The sequence below is a fragment of the Macaca nemestrina genome, chromosome 9 (genome assembly GCF_043159975.1).
Source record: "Macaca nemestrina isolate mMacNem1 chromosome 9, mMacNem.hap1, whole genome shotgun sequence".
NCBI classification, from domain to species: Eukaryota; Metazoa; Chordata; class Mammalia; order Primates; family Cercopithecidae; genus Macaca; species Macaca nemestrina.
Genome location: NC_092133.1, coordinates 9,844,784 through 9,865,889, shown reverse-complemented (window position 1 = coordinate 9,865,889; position 21,106 = coordinate 9,844,784). Strand labels below are relative to the sequence as shown.

The following is a 21,106-nucleotide window of genomic DNA, read 5'->3' as shown; positions in this document are numbered from 1 at the left end:
GGAAAACTAACACTATTCTTTATACATTGCTTATAAGGCTCAAAAAAAAGGAATTATTGATTCGAAAGAACATTTATCAACCCTCAAGCACTTGCCAATTATTATCTTCATAAATTTTTCCACATCCGTGTACTACCTGCACTATTATTTCCCTAATGTTTTTATTTAAATCAGATTACTTTAATGAAAATATGTTCATGTAAAAAGAAACTTTATCACTAGAGGATAACATGAAAATATCTCATGACCTTGGGGTGGGCAAAAAACATTCTTAGCCCAAAGGAAAAAGTACTGACCACAAGAGAAAATATTGATGATTGGTCTATATTAAATTTAAGAGCATTTGTTATTCAAAAGACACCTCTACTAGAGTTAAAAGTGAGCCAAGAAGTGGGATATTCACTATGCATGTATCTGATACAGGACTCATATTCATTGTATTTTCAAGAAAAACAAATAAACAAACAAAAACCCTCCTATAAATCAACAAGAAAAACAACAGGCGAAAGAACTGAGCATGTATTCACAAATGAGGTTATCCTAATGGTAAGTAAGCATTAGTCACTAGTCATCAGGAAAATGCAAATTAAGACCACAATGAGATATCAGCCAATATGAATAAAATAAAATAAAGACTGACAATATCAAATGCTGGTAAGAATGTGAAGCAACTAGAACTTTCATTCACTGCTGGTAGAAGTGTTAACTGGTACAATCAGTTTGGAAAAATCTCCAGCAGTACTTATCATACACTATGATCCAGCAATTCTTATAGGTATACATGCAACAAAAATGCATTCACATATACACCAAAAGACTTATTCAAGAATAGTCCTAACAGCACCATTTATAATAGCCAAAAACTGAAAACAATCCAAATGCCCATCAACAAGAGAATGAATACCCTGCAGTATAGTCATGCACTAGAATACTATAAATCAATAAAAATAAATGAACTATGCGATACACAACATAGATGAATCTCATAAACATCATATTGAGCAAAAGAAGTCAGACACAAAAGAGCATACCATGTGTTATCCTATCAATATTAAGTTCAAAACAGGCAAAAGTTGTATCTGATGGTGGTTATCTTTGAGGAGAAGCAGGAGTAATGGTTACTGGCTGGAAGTAGGAAGGAGGACTGAAGTTGAGACCTCGGAACAAAAATATATAAAAGACAAAAGGCTGCTAGAAACTGGAAACTCTGCTGTATTGGAGGTTCTGCATTTTGAGCTAGTCAACATTTACAGATCTGAGAAAAGGCTTAGACTGTCCCTCCTGGAGAAAACCTGGCTGAATCTTGCCTCACTGAAAAATAAATAAAGAATGAACACTAATGTACAGTCTGTGCAGAACAAAAAATTCCACCAAAAGAACGTTAAAGGAGGTATACCATCCAAAACACTCAGAGAAATAATGTGACCTTGAAAGTAACTTGATGTGATAGCTAGGAAAATATTTCACCCAGACACTGTTCATCCTTTGTATAATCCAAGAGTCATGGCCTCTACAAAAAAATGCGGAAGAAAAGGATAAACAGGAAAATATTTTAAATAAGGCCAAATAGCAAGAAAACTAAAAATACAGAAGCAGAATTAAAACCTACAAGGAAGATCTATTCTTTATGAATGGAGGTCTTTGCCAACACAGTAAAGAAAAATAAAGGTATAAAAATTGAAAAGGAAAAAACAAAATTGTCATTATTTCATATAAATCATGATATTGTACTTAAATATCAAATAATATGTAATTAATAAGAGTTTGGCAAGATTGCTGAATATAAAAATCAACATTCAAAAATTAACTATACACCTGTAGTCTACCAGTAAAGAGTAGAAAATTGAAATTAAAAGTATCACAGAATAGCAAGTATCAAAGGGTAAATCTATTAAAAGATATATAAGACCTCTAGAGATAAATTTCTATGAGAGATATTAAAGAAGGTCTAATATGTGGAGAGATATACCATGTTCATGGATTAGAAGAGTCAATGTTGTAAATGTGTTCATTCTCCCAAATTGATTTGTAAAATCAATGCAAATCTAAATCAAAATTCCAAGAGCATTTTTGTAGAACTTGACTACATGATGTAAATGTGTGTGTGTGTGTTTACAAGTACACATAATGGGTCAAGAATAAACACAACTTTTAAAGAAGAATGGGTCCTGTTCTACCAGATGTCAAGATTTGTTATAAACCTACGGTAATTAAGAAAGTGAGATATTTCAAGCATGGGTAGAAAAATGCATTAATGACAAAGATTAGTGAGCCTGAAAACAAAGCCAGGCATATATGGATACTTGATATCCAACAGACAGGTGGCACTGCAAAATACTGCCTTTTCATTTGGTACCTAGTACTTGTCTTAGTCTATTCAAATTGCTGTACCAGATTATAAACAACAGAAATTTATTTCTCACATATCTTTTTTCTTCCTTTTTTTTTTTTTTTTTTTTTTTTTGAGACAGAGTCTCACTCTGTAGCCCAAGCTGGAGTGCAGTGGCACGATCTTGGCTCACTGCAACCTCCACCTCCAGGGCTCAAGCGATTCTCGTGCCTCAGCCTCCTGAGTAGCTAGGACTAGAGGCATGCATCACCAGGCCAGGGTAATTTTTTGTATTTTAGTAGTGATAGGGTTTCACCACGTTGCCCAGGGTGGTCTCAAACTCCTGAGCTCAGGTGATCTGCCTGCCTCAACCTCCCAAAGTGCTGGATTACAGGAGTGAGCCACCACACCCAGCCTATTTTTCACATTTCTAAAAGCTGAGAAGTCCAAGATCAAGGCACCAACAGATTCAGTGTCTGATGAGGACCTGGTTCATGGACAGTGGCTATCCTCTCCCTGTGTCCTAACATGGAGGAAAGGCCAAGGGAGCTCTTGGGGGTCTCTTTTATAAGAGCACTAATCCCGTTCATGAGAATTCCACCCTCATGATCTAATCACTGCCCCCTGCCCCCCCACCACACACACACAAAGGCCCCACCCCCAAATACCATTACCCTGTGGGATGGCATTTCAACATACACATTCTGTGGGGACATGATCAGTTTATAGCATGTGTTTACTGCTTTCATAGTCAAATGTTTAATAAGCCAGGAAAGAAACCTACGTTCACCATAAGACCAACTTCCACCACAAGTGGTTTAAGTGCCAATTTTTTTTTATAAAGTTTTAGGGCATAACATGGTAAATTTGGTTTTCTATTAAATCCATTCCAGAGTCAGTAATACAGAATAAAGAGGGTTTTATCACAGAAGCTTTGAGAAGATGGAAACAAGATAGGTCACAGTATGCCAAGAACAAATTCCCCAAGAGCAACAGAAGCACATGTACTCTCCTCTGTCATGGGGATTCTGAAGAGGTACAGCCCTAGAATGTCTCCCCTATAAATGGACCAGTATGTACTTGGTCAATAAGAACCACACTTGGGGTCAAGTGACTGACACAAATGAATGAAATTTCATGCCACCTATGGGTGCTACCGAGCACATCAGAGTTCTGTCCCCTAAACCCTTGTCTGGGAAGTATTTCTAGGCTGACAAGTCCACTGTGCCTATGGTTTCAGACCAAGGTTTCTGAAGCTTATAGCTGCAGACTGGCCACACTGCTCATGTGGTGTTCATAAACACACTAAGTTTACAGACATGTCTACTGTAGGCTACAGCCAGCCCAGGACCCCTAATCAAACCCAGTGAAGGCCCTGCCACAAACCCATTGTTAGAAAAACAAAATAAAACTCTCCACATTGTAAAGGAATGCTATAAAATCCTTCAAAGGCACATGTTTCATTTTAGAGACTAAAGAATAACTTTTTAGGCATGTTTGAGATGGAGCACAAAGTGGAAAATAGCAAGGAGTAGGGGCACCTTTGGTTTCCCAGCGCCCATATTTCTTGGGCTTCCTAACCACCGTCTGTCAAGAGGGGTGTGACTCTGTCCCAATTCCAGCCCCTCACCTCCCCTGTCACTCCCATAGGAGTCTGAAATACAGGCATGGCAGTTTATCATGTCTACTATGTCGGTAAAATCCTCCAGAATCAGAGATCTGGGAATAGTTGTGCCAGATGCCAAGAAGGAAGACCCAATTTAGCCCCAGGGAACTGTCTGGTTATGCAATGAAGAGAAGAGGCTCATAACAAGGGCTTGGATAAAAAACCAAACTGTCTGTGATGCAATGAAAAACCCTCAAGCTTAAAACACACACACATATACATTAAGTTGGCCAATCCCCAAGTATGGTGCCTGATTGAGGCCTCAAACTTCTTCCAGTCAAGGCACGAGGGAGATGCATCAAGCAAGCTCGCATTCACCAACATGTGTCAGGGAAACCATCCTACTTCCATCCTGGTAGGAAATCACGTTTCCTTTTTTTTTTTTTTTTTTTTTGGTGGGACAGAGACTTACTCTGTCACTCAGGCTGGCGTGCAATGGCGTGATCTTGGCTCACTGCAACCTCCGCTTCCTGGGTTCAAGCAATTCTCCTGTCTCAGTCTCCTGAGCAGCTGGGATGACAAGTGCTTGCTGCCACGCCTGGCTAATTTTTGTATTTTTAGTAGAGACAAGGTTTTACCATGTTGGCCAGGCTGGTCTTGAACTCCTAACCTCAGGCGATCCACCTGCCTTGGCCTCCCAAAGTGCTAGGATTACAGGCTTGAGCCACTGCACCCGGCTGATCATGTTTCTTCCCTACAGATCTTGCTCTAAGAACTGAAATCAAAGACCACTTCCTTGAAAGGACCAGCTGCTGTTCTGGGTCATAGAGAACCCATTTGAGCATATGTAGAGCAACTGTTCTGTTCACCATGATGCTGACTCTACCACAATGTGGGTACTCAACAAACAGGTTCACCATTGTCAAGTACTGCTACCAACACTGGGTCTATCCAGAGATGAATCAGACAAGGCCTCTGCTCTTAAGCATTCACAGGCTTTCAGAACCAAAGAGCTATGCACAGGAATCACTGTGAAATGAGAAACAAGGGAACCAGGACCATGAGAAAGAAGCATAGGAAACTGAAGAGAGGTGATCAGAGGAGGCTTCCTGGAAGTGGGATTTGCAGAGCACTGAACTTCTAAGGAAGAGGTTAACAAACTATAGCCTGTGTAAAGGTGAAATACAGCCCACCACCTGTTTTTGTATGATCTGTGAAATAAGAATAAATTTTAAATATTTTAAGGTTTACATTTTAAATGGTTATATAAGCACTTATATAATATCTTGATTTTGCCTCTTAGCTACTAAAGCATAAAATATTTATAATCTGATCCTTTATTGCCAGCCCCTGTTCTAAGGCACACAAAAGACCCCAAGATGGTAAATTCAAGTCATAGCTAATGTTTGCTGAGAGCTTACTGTTCGCTGTGTGCTACACCGTGCAGACAGTACTTAATCTTCACAATATGCCTATAAAGGTAATGTTATTCCCACTTCACAGAGGAGGAAACTGAGTCATAGAGAAGTTAGTAACTTGTCCAGAGTCTGGCAGCCAAAAGTTAGTAACTTGTCCAAAGTCTCGAGTGTAAGTCTGATCCCAAAGCTGTCCTCTCAGTCACCAACTTTGATGCTTGTCCAATTCCCTATAGAGAGAACATGTGAGCAGAAGCTTAAAGCTTGGGACACATGTGAAAAACAAGCCCTCATCTGTCTGGAAACAAAGGGAAGGAGAGGCCAGAAAACGGGTAAAATCATGGTGGGAATTGCCAAGTAGAGTATAATTCTGCAATGAATGCATGGCAAATAAAATGGCATAAGGTAATTTCATTGCAACAAAAGCTGTCTATAGTAGCAAAAAATTGGAAACAACATAAATGTCTATTATTAAGTGGTTATATTATGGAATGTTATGTAACCTTTGGGGAAAAAAAAAAAAGGTCATGCTTTATCTTCATTGTATTGGTCAGCTACTGCTGTATAACAAGAAACCCCTAACTCTTAATGGCACACAATTAGCATTTACTTTCAGGTGTCTGTAGATCAGTTGAGCTCAGCTGGGTAGCTCTGGGTTGCTGGTTGGGCCCACATCTGTTCCACTCATTGCTCAGCCTCCTAGGACCAGCGGTCTAGGTATGTACACTCTTCTTGTAGAGATGCAAGAGACCCAAGAGACAAATGGAAACAAGCAAAGCATGGGCTCAGAACTGACACTTGACCCCTGTTGGCCTAACAAGGCTCATGGACCAGCCCAAAGCCAAGGGACTTCCAGCTTTGGCAAAGGGAACTAAAGAGTTACACAGCAAAGGGTGTGGGGATGAGAAGAGGTGAAGAATTAGTTAGAATGATGACTCAACCAACTTCTTAAACTATTACAAAACAACATCTAAAATGTAGCTGGATACTTGCCACAGCTGAAACTACTCCTTAATCACAGTGACAGCCATGTACATGGTCTCTTCCTCAAAAGCCAAAGTTCCATAAGGATGACTTCTACGTCTGAGATGAGCCTTTTAACCCCATCCACTCTCATAACTCCATGTGGTGAACATCGCCTGTACTGCCCACTACCTTGCAAATGAAGTGGCTGACATCTGCTCTGCCTGCCACCTTGAACATAATGTAGCTGTCACGTATACCAGCCCAACATTCTGCCACATTGCCCTCAAAGCCCCCCAGTGCAACCTGAGTAGATCCTGAGAGGAGGATGGACTGTGGGTTCTGAGAATGACCAGTTCTGCATTGGAGGCCACACTTTGCTTGCTCAGGTGCCCAACTCTAGGCCTGTGTTCCTAACGGCCATGCCACCCTGCCACATGTGCCCTGCCTCCATGGCCACCAACTGTCAGTTGCATGTCAGGGATCTCCTCAGCTGCTTTTCCCCTCCAAGGTTATCCTCGACCCCTCCTTTTTTTTTTTTAGTAAAAGAAGTTTCACAGGCTAAAATCACATCTAGGGCATTCAATGAACCAGAGCCTTGATGACTGCCTATGAGACCAGTGATCCCAACCTGACAGAGCTTTGAGGCCAAAGGCAGGGGAGCAATCCTGGGTGGGCCAGTAGGGAGGGGTGTACCCATGGCAGAAAAGAAGGCAAATTTAGACGTGTGTGTGTGTGTGTGTGTGTGTAATTGAGTCTTCAAAAATCTTTCTGAAAATGTCTCCCCAAAAGTTTAAGAACTTCCAATTCTGATAATAAAGAACTAAGATAATTTAAACCAACCCTTCTGCTGAAGCTACTAAAAAAATCTGGGCAAAATATGTTTAAAAGCACTTAAAAATTAACAAGGCCGTGAAGAAGTACCAGGATCCAATCTGATGGCAGCAAGACCCAGGGAGGCGAGACCAACTCTCAAAGCCACGTCAGCCCTGTGGCATTTGTAATCCTGAAGAAACAGCTGGTGTTTTATCAGCCTGCTTGGGCACAAAATGCCAATGTCCAAGGTCCACTCAAGGTGAGGAGTCCTATTACCCCCCATTTAGAGAAGACCCCAAAGAACCACACTGTCAGGGTCAAGCAGCAGAAACACAGCCACAGCGTGCACTGTGCAGAACGCACTCTCCTGGTCCAATGAGTGCTCTCAATGAGCAATGGGTGGAGTGCACGCCTGCCCACTTTAAGAAGGAATAAACTTTCATTTGGTGAGTGACCACAGAAGGTCACTGTTGTTGACATCTGTTTTCACTTGAGGATGCACTATTAGCCATCTCTATGATTTCTTTGATGGCAAGTTCTTGGTTAGAAACACTGCCCCAAATCATTACATTGTGCCTAAGGAAGCACGCACTTCCATCTGTGACAATCAACTCTGTAACGTGGTTTATGGACTCGCATGGCAGCTAAAGTCCTGCCTCTGTAAATGCAAAGTTGTGAAATGCATTGTTTATTTTAAGCTAACCAAAAAGTCTAGAATCAGAAAATCTTGGGTTCAAATCCCTGTTTGTTTTTACCACATAGAAACTGTATAACCCTCGGTAAATTATGCACATTACCATGTCTCATTTTCCTCATCTGTAAAATATGGGTAATAATGATAATAATAATACCCACAGTCAGAGGCCAAACACTCAGCCAAGTGCCTGGCTACTGCGTAAGTGCTTAATAAATGGCTGTTATTACTAATACTCATTTTAGCCGAAATGTGATCCTGGTTACCACAGTTTAGAATAATAATGATCCAATAATAATAATGGCAGTAGTTAATAGCAATAGCTATAGCTCGTGGGCCAGAGATCGTTCATGAGTCTCAAACTCATACCTTTGAACATCCCAAGGTGAGCAATTAAAGGTGCACTGTGTTCACATGACTGTGAGACACTGGCCCAGCACTGCGTATTTTGCAAGTAGATTTGATCTCTGACCCCAGAGGCTCCTGGGTCAGGTTGGGAGATAAGAAATGCACACTCAAGGCCATGGGCAGCTAAGAGGTCCCACAAGAAAGGAAATAATGTCGTCTCTGAGGAGAGAGAGGTGGGGAAAGCAACCAAGAGCTCCAGGAAATTCAAAACTGACTGCAGCTGAATCGGAGAACCTGGCTGTGAGTTGGGAGGCAGTGCACAAGTGTGAATGCGGGCAGAAGCTGCCGTGAATGTTCTCCCCTGCAGCATCGATCAGAATAGACAGCAGGCCCCAGGCAGCCCCACACTCACGAATCTGTAGTCGGGCTGCTGCACCAGGGGCCTGTACCCACCCACCCTCCCTGAACACGGCCTAGGACTGGTGTAGGGGCTCTGTGAGAGCCTCACTTACTCTCTCTGACATCTTCATGGGCCACGCGGACACTGTGATCATCGTTGGCAGCCTTCTCAGAGCTCTTGGTTCTCATAACTTTTTTGTTGCTGTTTTTACCTAAAGGGGGAGAGAGAGATGCCTTTACTTTCACATATGTCAGAGCTGGTTCAGGATGCTGAGTTCAACTGTCCTCTCCTGCACAGCAGCCATCTCCCCTTCTGTTCCCCTGTTCCTAAAGATGATGTCTTGGACTCTAAGGAGTCTCTAGTTAAAGGAAAGGAAATGTGTTATTAGAAACACCCAGGAGAACAAACACTCCTAATAAAAACAACGTACACCTTCACATTGTTACTATTATAAGACTGAAGATCACGCCTGTAATCCCAGCACTTTGGGCGGCCAAGGCACGCGGATCATGAGGTCAGGAGATCGAGACCTTCCTGGCTAACACGGTGAAACCCTGTGTCTACTAAAGATACAAAAAATTAGCTGGGTGTGATGGTGGGCACCTGTAGTTCCAGCTATTCGGGAGGCTGACGCAGGAGAATAGTATAAACCCGGGAGGTGGAGCTCGCAGTGAGCCGAGATCGCACCACTGCACTCCAGCCTGGGTGACAGAATGAGACTCCGTCTCAAAAAAAAAAGAAAAAAAATGACTGAAGAATACTTTTGGGTAGTACATTTGATCCTCACTGAGGCCCAGAGACATCATTTGTAGTTTCTGGAACTGGAAGTGGAGCCTCAGACTTGTGACCCCAGAGCTAGCATTTTCCACCCTGCTGGGCTTCTCCAACCTAACTCTCTCCCAGGCCCTGGCTTGGCACCTGTAGATAAGGATGCTGCCACCATCTGGGGAGCCTCCTTGCCATAGCCTGAGACACCTGCCTGCCACGTTCCTGCTGGCCCCCTGGCTCCTTCTCAAACTGCACCCCCTCTCCCTGCTCCAGCAACACAGGCCTCCTTTTAGCCTTCAGTTCATGCTTCTTCTTCACCAGAACTTTGTACTATGTTGTTCCTCCTGGAGCACACTTCCCTTCCCTTCACTCTCAAACTAATTAGCTCCTACTGATCCTGAAAATCTCAGCTCTGGCATTGCTTCCTTAAACTTTCCTGACCTCCCCACCAAATCAAATCCACTTTGATGGAAGTTGATAGCACCTGCTTTGGGTCAGGTTGCCTCTAGGTAGAGCCTGATGCAGGGGTTTGGATGCACAAGGTGTATTGAGGGAGAGGGAGAGGAAGAGAGGTAGGATGGGGTGAGGAAAGGAGCTAAGCAAGGCTGTGGTCTCAGCCAGAGTCAGGCTCAGCCCATCCCACAGGAGCAGCAACTACACACACGGTTGTCCTGACTCGGGACAAGGAGCTGTCATTTCTACTGCAGTTGGCTTCTGGCTACAGCCTGAGAATGGGAGATGTAGCCTTCCAAGGGTGCTTCTGCAGAGGTAGAAGCAGGTGTGAGCTGCCTGAAGAGGAGACTCCTGGTATCTGGGGCCTGTGTGTCCCTGTGGGGAAAGAAGACCTGGGCGGGGCACTGGCAGCCACACTGCAGCTCTGCACCCATCTTGGGTGGCAGCATCCCAGTGGCAATGGGATGTGTCTGTTGATGAGACAGGGATGACTTCTGGCTTTGCTCACTGCTCTGTCTCCAGAGTCTGGGACTTAGGAGGCTGTGATGAATGAATGAAGGCATGAATGAACAAATGAACCAGTCAGTGAGTGACAAACGAAAACAAGAGGCAGGGCAGGTCTGTGGAGAAAGAAACTTAGCTTGAACTTTAAAAGCCAGTTGAAATACCAAAATCAGCTGGTGGATTCTTCCAATAATGAAATCATTTCCGACTATGTTACAGTCACCTGCTAAAAGGACACTTATTAAGAAAACCTTAAATCTTCAAGAAATTCAAGGGGTACATTGGGCCAAGCCAAAGGAAACCCCCTTTTTGTTATATTCTTGGGTGGTACCTGCTGGAAGTATCTTTCATTTCCATGTAAGCTTAAAATAAAATAAAAAAATTAAGTGTCCCCATTAGTGTCTAGAAGCCAATTAACTGAAACCTCTGTAAAGGCCAGAGGAGGAGGGCAAGTCAGAGACCTGAACCCACATCTCTGCCTGATGCTGCTTTGGCCTGTGTCCTGCTTCTGTGGGTGGGAACATCCCGGCTGGTGGGAAAACCGTGGAAGGAGGCCACCTCCTTAAAAGCCTGACTGGAGCTCCGTAAAGACCTTAGTGGCTCCACAAAATCAGGAGCATAACTTCTGATAAGGCTGAGTTGGATTTTGCAGAAATATAAGATGTTTTAAGAAAAGGAAAGGAAAAAATTACGCAAAATATGTGAGAAAAAAAGCCAAAGTTCTGGAAAATAATGCCCATTCCAGCCTTCCCCAGAAGATGGTGTTCACGACAGCCTTCCTTCAGCCAGGGCCACCTCCATAGGCCCTCCACGGAACAGGCAGTGAGAGAGGGAGCCAGGCAGCCCCCCAACATCACCGCCTGGGCAGCCCCCACACCACAGCCCAGCCAGCCCCCACACTACAACACCATGGCCCGGGCAGCTCCCAATACCGTGGCCTGCACAGCTTCTAATACCATGGTTTAGGTACCCCCCACCAACCCCGCAACCATAATACCATGGCCTGGGCAGCCCCCACACCACAGCCTGGACAGCCCGCAATACCACGGCTTGGGCAGACCCCACACCATGGTCCTGCCAGACCCCACACCACAACACCGTGGCCTGGGCACCCCAGGCCCAGGCAGATTCAGGCCTATGAGGAAATGGCCCCGTTCAGCTCTGGGACTCCAGTGAAAGTCTGGATGTCAGGCGAAGGTCCTACTACACTGAGAGTGTGACTCTCCTGGCAGGGGGAGGGGGCTGGGATCAACATGTGGGGAACAGACTCCCCGAAGGGAGTGGCAGATGGGGCTGAGATAGCAGACAGGGGCCCAGCGCCTGCGCTGGGGAGGAGGCAGCTGGCGGTTGGGAGTACAGGCCTAAGGGCCTGGTTCCAGTCTGGGGTGCTGCCACGTCTGCCCCTGCACCCACAGGTGTGTCCTGGGATGACCTCGTCACCTCTCTACACTTCGGTTCCCTCATCAGTGAAAGGAGAAGGCAACAATACCTGCCATGGTGGAAGCTACCAGCAGGAAACAAAAATGCTGCCTGAAGTGCTTAGGGTGGCCCTGGCCTGCACCCTCACTGACCAAGACCTATATCTTCTCACCCATCACAAAGAGCTATTCCAGTTGCTGGAGGAATAATAGCTAATGTGCATAGCATGGTTCAAAATTTACAAGGCATTTTCACATAGATTCTAATAGGGTCTTTGCATACCATTTTATAGATGGGGATACAGATGCTCAGAGGGGAGAAGAGAGCTGCCCAAGGTCACGGACAGAGCCAGGAGGGGACAGAGCTGGAGACTGACTCCAAATCTGAGCCCTTCACAGACAGCACACAGGACCCCCCTTCATAGCCCCTTCCTCTCTCCTAACAAGAAAGGCGGCATATGGTCCATGCAGATGAAAGAAGAAAGCAAAATGGAAACAGTGTGCAGAGAAGGGGCCAGGATCAAGCCAGCATCTCCATCTGGGCTGCATGACAAAACCAAATTCCTTAAAAGTAGCAAACTGAATTGCCAATGCGGGCCACATGTTCTATTCTGGTCTACAGTGATAAATATAATTCTTGGTTAATAGAGAACTATTTTTCCCCTCACTATACAAAGGGCTTACAGTAGCAACCCCCAGAAGCCAGGAAAAAAAAAAAAAATGCTTTGCTGCAATTTTGCATTTTCCCCAGGAAATTCCAGTCCAGCTGGCTCTGCATTCCTACAGTGAAGGACCCAGCCCAGGGCTCTGAGGTCCTTGCCTGCTTCTGCTTAAGGAACCCACATTAGGAGAAAGAAATGACCAAAGAGGTTCTCTGGGGCTCCCCAGAATTGCAGCACTAAGGCTAAATCACCACAAACACACCAGATCTGCTGGGAACACTCACACAAGGAGAGCCAGGAGAACTTCACAGGTGAACACAAAAATCTAAACAAAAGCAGTGAGAAACGCCTGCTCTGTGTGATGTTGGCAGGGAAAGGGCCACGACACAGGGAGGAACCGCCTGCACCCTTATCCAATTCTGAGGACAGGAAGCTCCCAGAGGAAATAAGAATCCAGGGGATCAGTGGGTCCTGAAGGGTGAGTTGAGCAGTGGACTGATGCGCTGGCTTCCATCCATCTCAATGACCTTGATGGGAGCTGGAGGGGAGGCTGTGGGCTGGACATGGAGGTACTTGTGAAATTGTCTAAGAACTTTTTACCAAAACTAGACCAAAATCAATCAATCGAACAACCCATCAAAATCCCATGGCCTGCCTCTCTCTCTCTCTCTCTCTCTCTCTCTCTCTCCATTGTGTCTTCTCTGGGAAACCTGCCTGGTCAGTCCTGCCCTCCTCTGGGTCAGCCTTTCATGTAGAAGACCTGGCCTCAGATCTGGGCATAAGGAAGAGTGGGCTTGGTTGGGGCAGCAGTGCCCTGTGGCCCCCCACTCTCGCCCTTTGTGCAGCCAGCAGCTGCCTTTCTGACTTGCAACCAAATCGAGTCCTTTGCCTTTAAAGAGACACCCCGGTAACAGCAGCAGGTGGGTATGTGCAGACACTGTGCAGGGAGCTGTTGGTACCTGCCAGTCTCATTTTAGATTCCATCTGGAAACAGAGCCTGAGACAAGAAGGCCTTGGGCACAGTGCTGTATCAGGGAGGAGATTTCAGGTAGCACAGGTGAAAAGGTGAAAGGGGAAATAGCAATAATTTAGGCTGTGTTGTTTGGCAGGACCCAATGGGGACTCAACCTGGCTGGGGACTCAGGGTGGGGTTGGGAGGGGAGACACCTCTGAGCTGCCCCTCCAGAGGCTGGGAGGCTGGGAGGCTGGGCATTGACCCATCCGATCGCACACCTCCTCCAAAAGCTTAGGTTATTAATTGTTCCCATGCCACATTGAGGAACTGAGGCTTGGAGAGGTCACAAATGCCCGTGAGTGGCAGAACCAGACTTTGACCTCAGCTCTCTCTTAATCCTGAAAAAACTCACCATGGGGCACCTACCTGTGCCTAGCACGAACCAGGCATTCCATACAAATCTGTGACATCAGGGGCTTAAATTAACACTTGAAGGTGTTTTGTGCCATGTCAACCAGCCTATGATGCCCAATGAGTAGCCAGCTGGCTGCCAGCCAGATGTGGATACCATCCCTTCCAGGGGCCATCCAAAGAAACCCTAATTTCCTGGGTTTTGTGACCCCAGAGAGGTAGCTGCAGTGACTGGGGCCTGAGAGGGCCACAGAGGGCAGAGCCATTGCTGGAGATGCCAAGCCTGAGAGCTCAGGCTCCCTGGACCCTTAGGGACATCCAGAGAAAACCCCCACCTCAAAAGTCAAGGCTCCAGGGCCAGGCTGCCATTGTCCCCACGCTAAAGGTGCCATGAGCTCCGGCAGCCATGGACACTTGGGGCATAGAGAAAACACAGTGGCTGTTTTTAAGAACCACAGCACGCAGGCCAGCTTTCGCAAACGTGGGAGTGTCCTCCTTTATTATCCATGCGCGAGCCCTGGTTTCTGGAACCTTGGGCACAGGCAAGAGGAAATTTGCCAGCATTAATAGTTGACTTTGGAAGGCATTTTGGAAATGGAGGTGGTGTCTTAGAAAGCTGCTTGCTAATGTACAGGAAATGACGTCCTCTCCCTTGGAATTTTGTAGGGAGTTTACCTGGACAAAACACTTTAGATTTAACTCTTAAAGTGAGCATATGATTTGACATTAAGGATTGCTTGTTGATTGTTTAGGTATGCTAATAGCATTGTGATTGCTTTGTAAAGTACTTACTGAAATATTTACAAACACAGCCTCCTAATCCTTACACTCCCATTTTTCCCAGGAGAAGACATTTCCATCCAAAAGCTAAAGGCAGCAAACCACCACGAAAAGAGAAGGAAAGCTTAAATGTGAAGCCCTTTTCACCAACTGGCTCACAGCATGCACAACAGAAAAGGCTTTGTTTACAACCAAATATGCTCAAAGAACAACTCTTTGGTTATTTCCCCCCTGCAACTGGGGCACAGCACAGTACAAAATGCAAACTCAATTATTCTGAGTACAGACACACAAACGTGGCTCACTGCCCCCTCTGCAAATTCCGTGGGCTCAAGACTATGGTGGTGATGTGGGTTTGGCCACATTCAAACAGTGGCTCATTCTCACCAGCACATGAAGAAAGCTATGAACAAAGGACTAAGCAGAAACTCAAATTTAAAGACTACATATCCAAGCCTACTTCTAACCCAACGTGCAATGAAGAGAGAAATAAATAAAATCTTCAAATCCCTCATTCAAATCAATAGTTCAGCTTATTATTTGATTTGTTTGTCACTGCCAAGTGGGAGGAAAAGGGTAAGTTCAATAACTATGGTTTATTTTTCTGTTCTATTTTATTCTTCAAAAGGAATATGGCTGCAAACCAGGGTCATCAATTTGAAGATAGCATGCAAAGTAAGACACCCCCAAATCCACTTGCACGTGCAAAATGTGGCCCCTTTTCTTATGTTTAACCCTGGGATAACGAAAACTGAGGACCTGAGAGTCACTCCCATGGCCTTAAATCATTCCAACTGCAGGGATCTAGAAACTGTCAAATTCAGTTCGAAACAGCTAAATAAATGGAATTAGAGAGCAGAACGTTGTCAAGCCCATATGAGGAAGAACATTCTAGCAATAAGTACTCTTCATCCACTGAAAGGTCCATCCATGGAAGCCTATGAGCAGAGGCTGGGCGGTTCACTGTTAGAATCTTGCAATAAGCAAGAATCTGTGCTCAGTTTCCACTTAGGTTCCTTAGAGTTCTAAAATTCTGGGATGGATGAGTGTTCACAATGAGGAACTCAGAAATTGTACAGTACCAAAATCCTACTGCAACCTAAGAAAAAGATTCTTCAGTTCCATATCCTGATAGTGGTGGTGGTTCCATGAACCTGGACATGTGATAAAAACTGCAGAGAACATGCATACAAATGCATGTAAGAACTGGTCAAATCTGAGTAAGGCATGTAATCTAGTTAACAGTGTCACTGTCAACCTCCTGGTTTTGATACTGTATACAACGGTGATTCTCAACCCCCTGGGGGTATTTGGCAATGTCTGGAGACATTTTTGGTTGTCACAACACGGGGGAGAGTGCTACTGGCATCCAATTTCAAGTCCAGGGACACTGCTAAACATCCTACAATGCACAGGAAGGCAACCCCCTTCCTCCTCTTTTGGCATGCACACACAACACACACACACACACAAACACACGGTTGGCCCAAAACATCAAACCTGCCAAGATTGAAATATCTTGTACTAGAATCATCTAAGAGGTTACCATTAGCGGGAGCTGATAAAGGGTACATGGGGCCTCACTGTACTATTTTTGCAATTTCTTGTGAGCTTATAATTATTTCAAAATAAAAACTTAAATAAATGTTTTTAAAGATTCCATTCTCTTGAGCATATTGGGGCTCTACTTCTCCAGAAACCTGTCAGTCACTCATGGAAAATGCAATATTCTCAACTATCCAAAGGGTTCCGTTCTCCAAGCATCTCCATGAACGTCAGCATGTAATGCCCACTGGGCATTTCTGTGGTGGTGTGAAAGAACAGCCAATGGTCAAAGCCAGAACCCACACCCAGATCAAATCCCCAATGCCCTCAGCTCCTTGCATAAACCCCCTACAGGGTTAAAAGAGGGCTCCCTTCTGGGGCCTACAACATAGAAAATCTGCCTGTTTGGAAATTCACTGGGGAATCACTTGCTGAATACATCTTTCCTTGAACTCACTTTTATGCAAGACAAAAGCTATCTGGGAAATATTTTATCATCTGCAAAGATAAAGTACATATAGACTTTTAGTTAGTTTTATATGCTTTTATACTCTTATGCATCTCTAAATTGAACCCCTCACTCCCACCTCAGTGCCTGGTACATAGCATTGCATCATCCACCCAGTGAAGCAAAGTACAGAAGTTTGCATTAAACACTCCAGGCCACAGTCCAATGTTCCTTCCTATGTAAGTGACTTCCTAAGATATTCCAAAACAATCCAATGCGGAGATAAGTGCTTCTGTTACACCATGAGCAGCATATAGATCAAGCCACTACTTAAAGTGGAAAAAAGTAATTTTCTCCTAGTGTAGTTTAACTGCACAAAACTGTCACTGACTCCCCTAACCAAGTTCATGCTTAAACCAGTCTTCCCACTCCGGTCCAGGGCAGAGGATTCTGCTGAGCAAACACCAAAATAAAAAAGGACAGGAGTTAAAAATATGAGATAAATGTCACACTTGTCTTGCCATGGTTGAGGAGAGCTCTAAAAAAGCCCCCCAGAATTCATTAGAAACAAGGCTGACATGGTAGCAGGTCCGGAGGCAGCTGTCCCAGCAGGCCTCTGATCAGAGTCTCTGGATTTTCCGAAGATGTGTTTTCAGTATGGGGCTTGGAGATCCCGGCAGATGCCAGGGCCGTGCTGAACTGGGCAAAGCGTCCTGCAAAAGCAGAGACTAGACACCAAATAAACAGGCTCCCCCATGGCCTGTCTCTGCCTGCAAGATGGCCTTCCAAAAGCAAAGGAGCTTTCTCTTGCATATTCAGGTTACATTCTGATTTCTCCTCCAGAGACCCCATTCCAAGAGTGGCAAGAGCTGTTTCTCCCAGGATTAAAGAGAGTCACCTCCCCATGTAACCCCTGAGTCTGCAGACACATTAGTCTGTGGACACAGCTCAGGCCTGGTTGTGACTTTCTGAGATGTTTTCTGTAGGGAAAGAAACCTATCTTAGGAATGATGTCCGGTCACTTGCACGAGTCCCCAGGACAATAAAAGCTGACTTACTTGTCAAGTCTTAAACATCACCTCTTCGGGGAAGCATTACCCAAGCCCCCACAGATTCAGTGAGCTCCCCCAGCTTATGTTTCCTTAACTCCCCGCACTTCTGTGCAACGCTCAGCACAACTACATTACTTTCTCAGAGTCCCCAGCTAGTTCCATGTGGTGGGGGGGCAGGGAAGAGGACTGTCTTGCTCTCCCCATGCCTAGGATCTCACCCAGCACCGGTGCTCAGCAGGCTCTTTTAACAGCCTGTGGAATGAATGAAAGGTTCACAGGAAGACTAGCACAGAAGCTGGCAGGCACACTGGAAGCTTTCGTTAAAAGGTTTTTACAGCAATCGACAAAGTAAAGCGAGGTGGTAGGTGCAGTCTTCCTATTTGCAAATGATGATGAAGTTAAAGCTCAGGAAACAGAGCCATGATCCCAGATCCCCGAATTGATGAGCCCTAAACATGGGTGTTAGGCCCCGTCTTCAGACTCCCAGTCTGGGACTCCTTCCACTTTCCCCCTTGGCACCACTCCCAGGGACTGCCAGAACCCAACATACATGTCTCCTGCCTATACCACCCTACCATGCCCAGCGTGGAGCTAAGCATGTTGCAGGCACTAAAAAAAAAAAAAAAAAAAAAAAACTAGAATGCACATGGATTTGATTCAAACTACCAAACCAAAAATGCCTTGAGTTTAAAAGGACAGGAGAAAGGCTTTCAAATCTCCCAAGCCAGCAAGTGACACTGAGCAAATTACTTAAACTGCCTGAGCCTCACCCACCCTTCGGAGCCACTGAAAGGATTAAATGAAACTGGCACATAAAGTTTCTAATGGAGTCACAGTCTACATTCTACAAATATGAGTCTCTTCCCACTCCTAATCCTGTTATTAGGCCACAGTGGCTCTTACACATCTGAATTCCCATAACTCTCCCTGAGACACTGGAAATTCTGGATGTGTTCAGGGTTGTCACACAACTCAGAAATCCCCGCCCATTCAAAGTTGTCCACAATGGAAGCATGCCAGGGCCTCTGCAAAGGGGGATGCTCAGATAGGTCCACCCTTTCAGGAGTTCTGTGTCCTCACCCCTCCTCCACTTTCCCACTGCCCTAGCTGCTGACTTCCATGAGCAGTTTAACCAATCAAAGATGATGCCTTCCACACTCGGAGCCCTGTAACGGTGGCACCCTCACGTATCTCCTTTCAGGAAAGGCCATTGCGAGGCCAGAGAATTTGGCCACATTCCTGCTCATGCCCCACTCTTGAAATACTAGGCCTGCAGCCCCTGAAATTTGAGCAAAGAACATTTGGAACAACTAGAGGAAGCCCCACTTCACAAGGTGGTTAATAAACTACGTCATTTAATGGAAGTCATTTTCCTAGGAAAATGGGATTGGCAGAAACTGAAGATGGATTTGAGAAGGGTATGAGACTTGGATGAAAGACGGAGCACCGCAGGCAGCCAGGCAGCCCCTAAAACAGAGTTCAGGCTGCAGCAGACTCCAGGCACAGACTCCCCAGCGGAGGCTGTGCCATCCTGCCCCAGCCGGGCAGAGGACCCAAGGGGCCCACTGAGAGTGGGAGGGAGGGAGCTGAGAAGGGACACAGCTGGGTAAAGGCCTACTGGCAGAACTTTCCCCAGAAGGCCATCTGCCAAAAGAGCCAGCCATCCATACCCCCAAAGCGGAAATTCAGCCGCATTTGAGGATTGAAGAAGTAGGCAGAGAAGTAAGAGGTATCCAGCAGAAAGCTCCTTAGCTCAGGGGATTTCAAGCTTGAAACAAGAACTTTGACCCTCCAGGCAGCCTCCCAATTGCACAGCTCCCTCTTTACCTAAGGGTATAAGGTAGAGCTGAAATGTGTGTCAGGGTCAAGGCCAAGTTCTGGGAAGCTGGGCAGGCCCGCAGGAAGCGCAGACACAGTCCCTAGGGAGGCAGAGGCAGCAACAGGGAGATTCCCGGGACTGGCCCATCCCTGACACACAGACAGGGAGAAGCCAGCTGTCCCCTGGAGGCGCGAAACCACCGGCGCCCCCTCGGGCTGCCCAGCGCAGAAAGTTCCTTACCTGGTGGAGGCGGCTCCGGAGCCGACTTCTCCCTCTTGGGAGCTTTCTTGGGCTTAGTGGCCCTCTTGGGCGCCCTGGGCTCCTGCGGGCGCGGCTCCCACTCCTCCCCGGGCCCCGCAGGCAGTGGCGGAGAGAAGGTCTCGGGCTCCGGCTCTGGGCGCGTGTAGTAGGGCTCCTGGCTCCAGATCTCCTGCCCGTAATAATCAGGGTCCTCGAGGGCTGCGCCCTGGGCTCCAACCCCGGCCACGGTCACTGCCAGGAGCACCAGAGCCAGTGCCGGGGTAGCGGTTCCCGGGCGGGACATGCCTGCTCCGCCCCGCGCCCAGGGCAGGGTCACTGTCACCGGGAGCGCCGGGCGGGCTGCGGGCGCAGAGGCTGGTGCGGGGCAGGGGCGTAGGGCACAGCAGAGCGGCGCACGGGCGCGGGAGGCTGCCGGCTGGCTGCGCGTGTGACCGGCCCGCAGGGTTGGGCTGGACTGGGCTGGTCCGGGGCGGACAGGGGCGCGCAGAGGCGCGGGGCGGGCGCAGGGGGGCCGGCCCCGCCCTTCCTTCTTCCCTCTCTTTCCCGGCGACCCCGCCGAGGCCAGTCCTTGGAGGCAGGTGTTCCAAGCAGCCAAGCCCAAGAAAGCCCCCTGCGCCCCGCAGTCGGTCCCTAGCCCCCTTCCCCTCCCCCACAGGCTGGCCAATGTGGGGCCTGCTTCCCCAGAGACGCGAATGAGTTTCAATCTTAGAAGAAAACATTGAGGCCCGCTGTTCCATTCCTTTGTTGAGAATGGAGGTGGAGAAACGTGACCTGAGAGGAGAAAAGATTGGCCCGGGGTCCTGAAGTAAATCAGAGCCCAAGCAGCCTCCAGCTCTCAAACTCCTGCCCCGTGTGCTGACCATCCCGCAGACGTGGACTTCCCACTAGCCATGCTTCTGTTTCAGGAACTGGGAATGAGGAATTCCTGAGGTTCCCGGGGTTTCTGGGTGTAAAGTTCCCTGGGAGCAGGGCTTAGGGACCCTGGAGGAACCCCCTCCCATCTGAGACAGTGATTCTGTGGGGCCTTGGGAAAGAGAGTGATGTTACCCCAGGGCAGCCATCCAGGGGTCACAAGAGGGTTTGTGGTTCATGCAAGAGCAGGCTCTTGCCCAGAGGGTCCTTTGAGAAAGGACCTCCCACTTTGGACAACTCTGCATGAATTCTTTATGTGGAGCCAAAGGACTGCATGCGTTTCCCTTGCTGCTGTAACAAACGATGACAAACCTAGTGGCTTCAAACAACACCTCTCTAACAGCTCTGCAGGTGAGAAGGCTGATGCAAGTGTCACCAGGCCAAAATCAAGGAGTCAGCAGGACTGGGTTTTTTAGGGGAGCCTCTGGGGAAAAGTCCACTTCCGGGCTCACTCAGGTATTGGCTGAATTCAGCTCCTTGCCGTAGTAGGACTGAGCTGCAGTTCCCTTGCTGGCTGTGGGCTGAGGCGCCTTTCCTCCTGCTGGCT

The 21,106-nt window shown here is 46.8% G+C and overlaps 1 protein-coding gene across 1 annotated transcript in view; it reads right to left on the bottom strand.

The window, feature by feature from the left end:
- LOC105470066 (carboxypeptidase X, M14 family member 2) overlaps positions 1–20,077 on the bottom strand; it is a 145,834-nt gene extending 125,757 nt beyond the window's left edge. The window contains exons 1-2 of the mRNA XM_011721812.2: positions 19,627–20,077; positions 8,684–8,782 (exon numbers count right to left, since the gene is read on the bottom strand). Coding sequence (XP_011720114.2) covers positions 8,684–8,782; positions 19,627–19,930 — 403 coding nt within the window. The 5' untranslated portion in view covers positions 19,931–20,077. The remainder of the gene's footprint in view (positions 1–8,683; positions 8,783–19,626) is intronic.
- Positions 20,078–21,106: the final 1,029 nt, after the last annotated feature.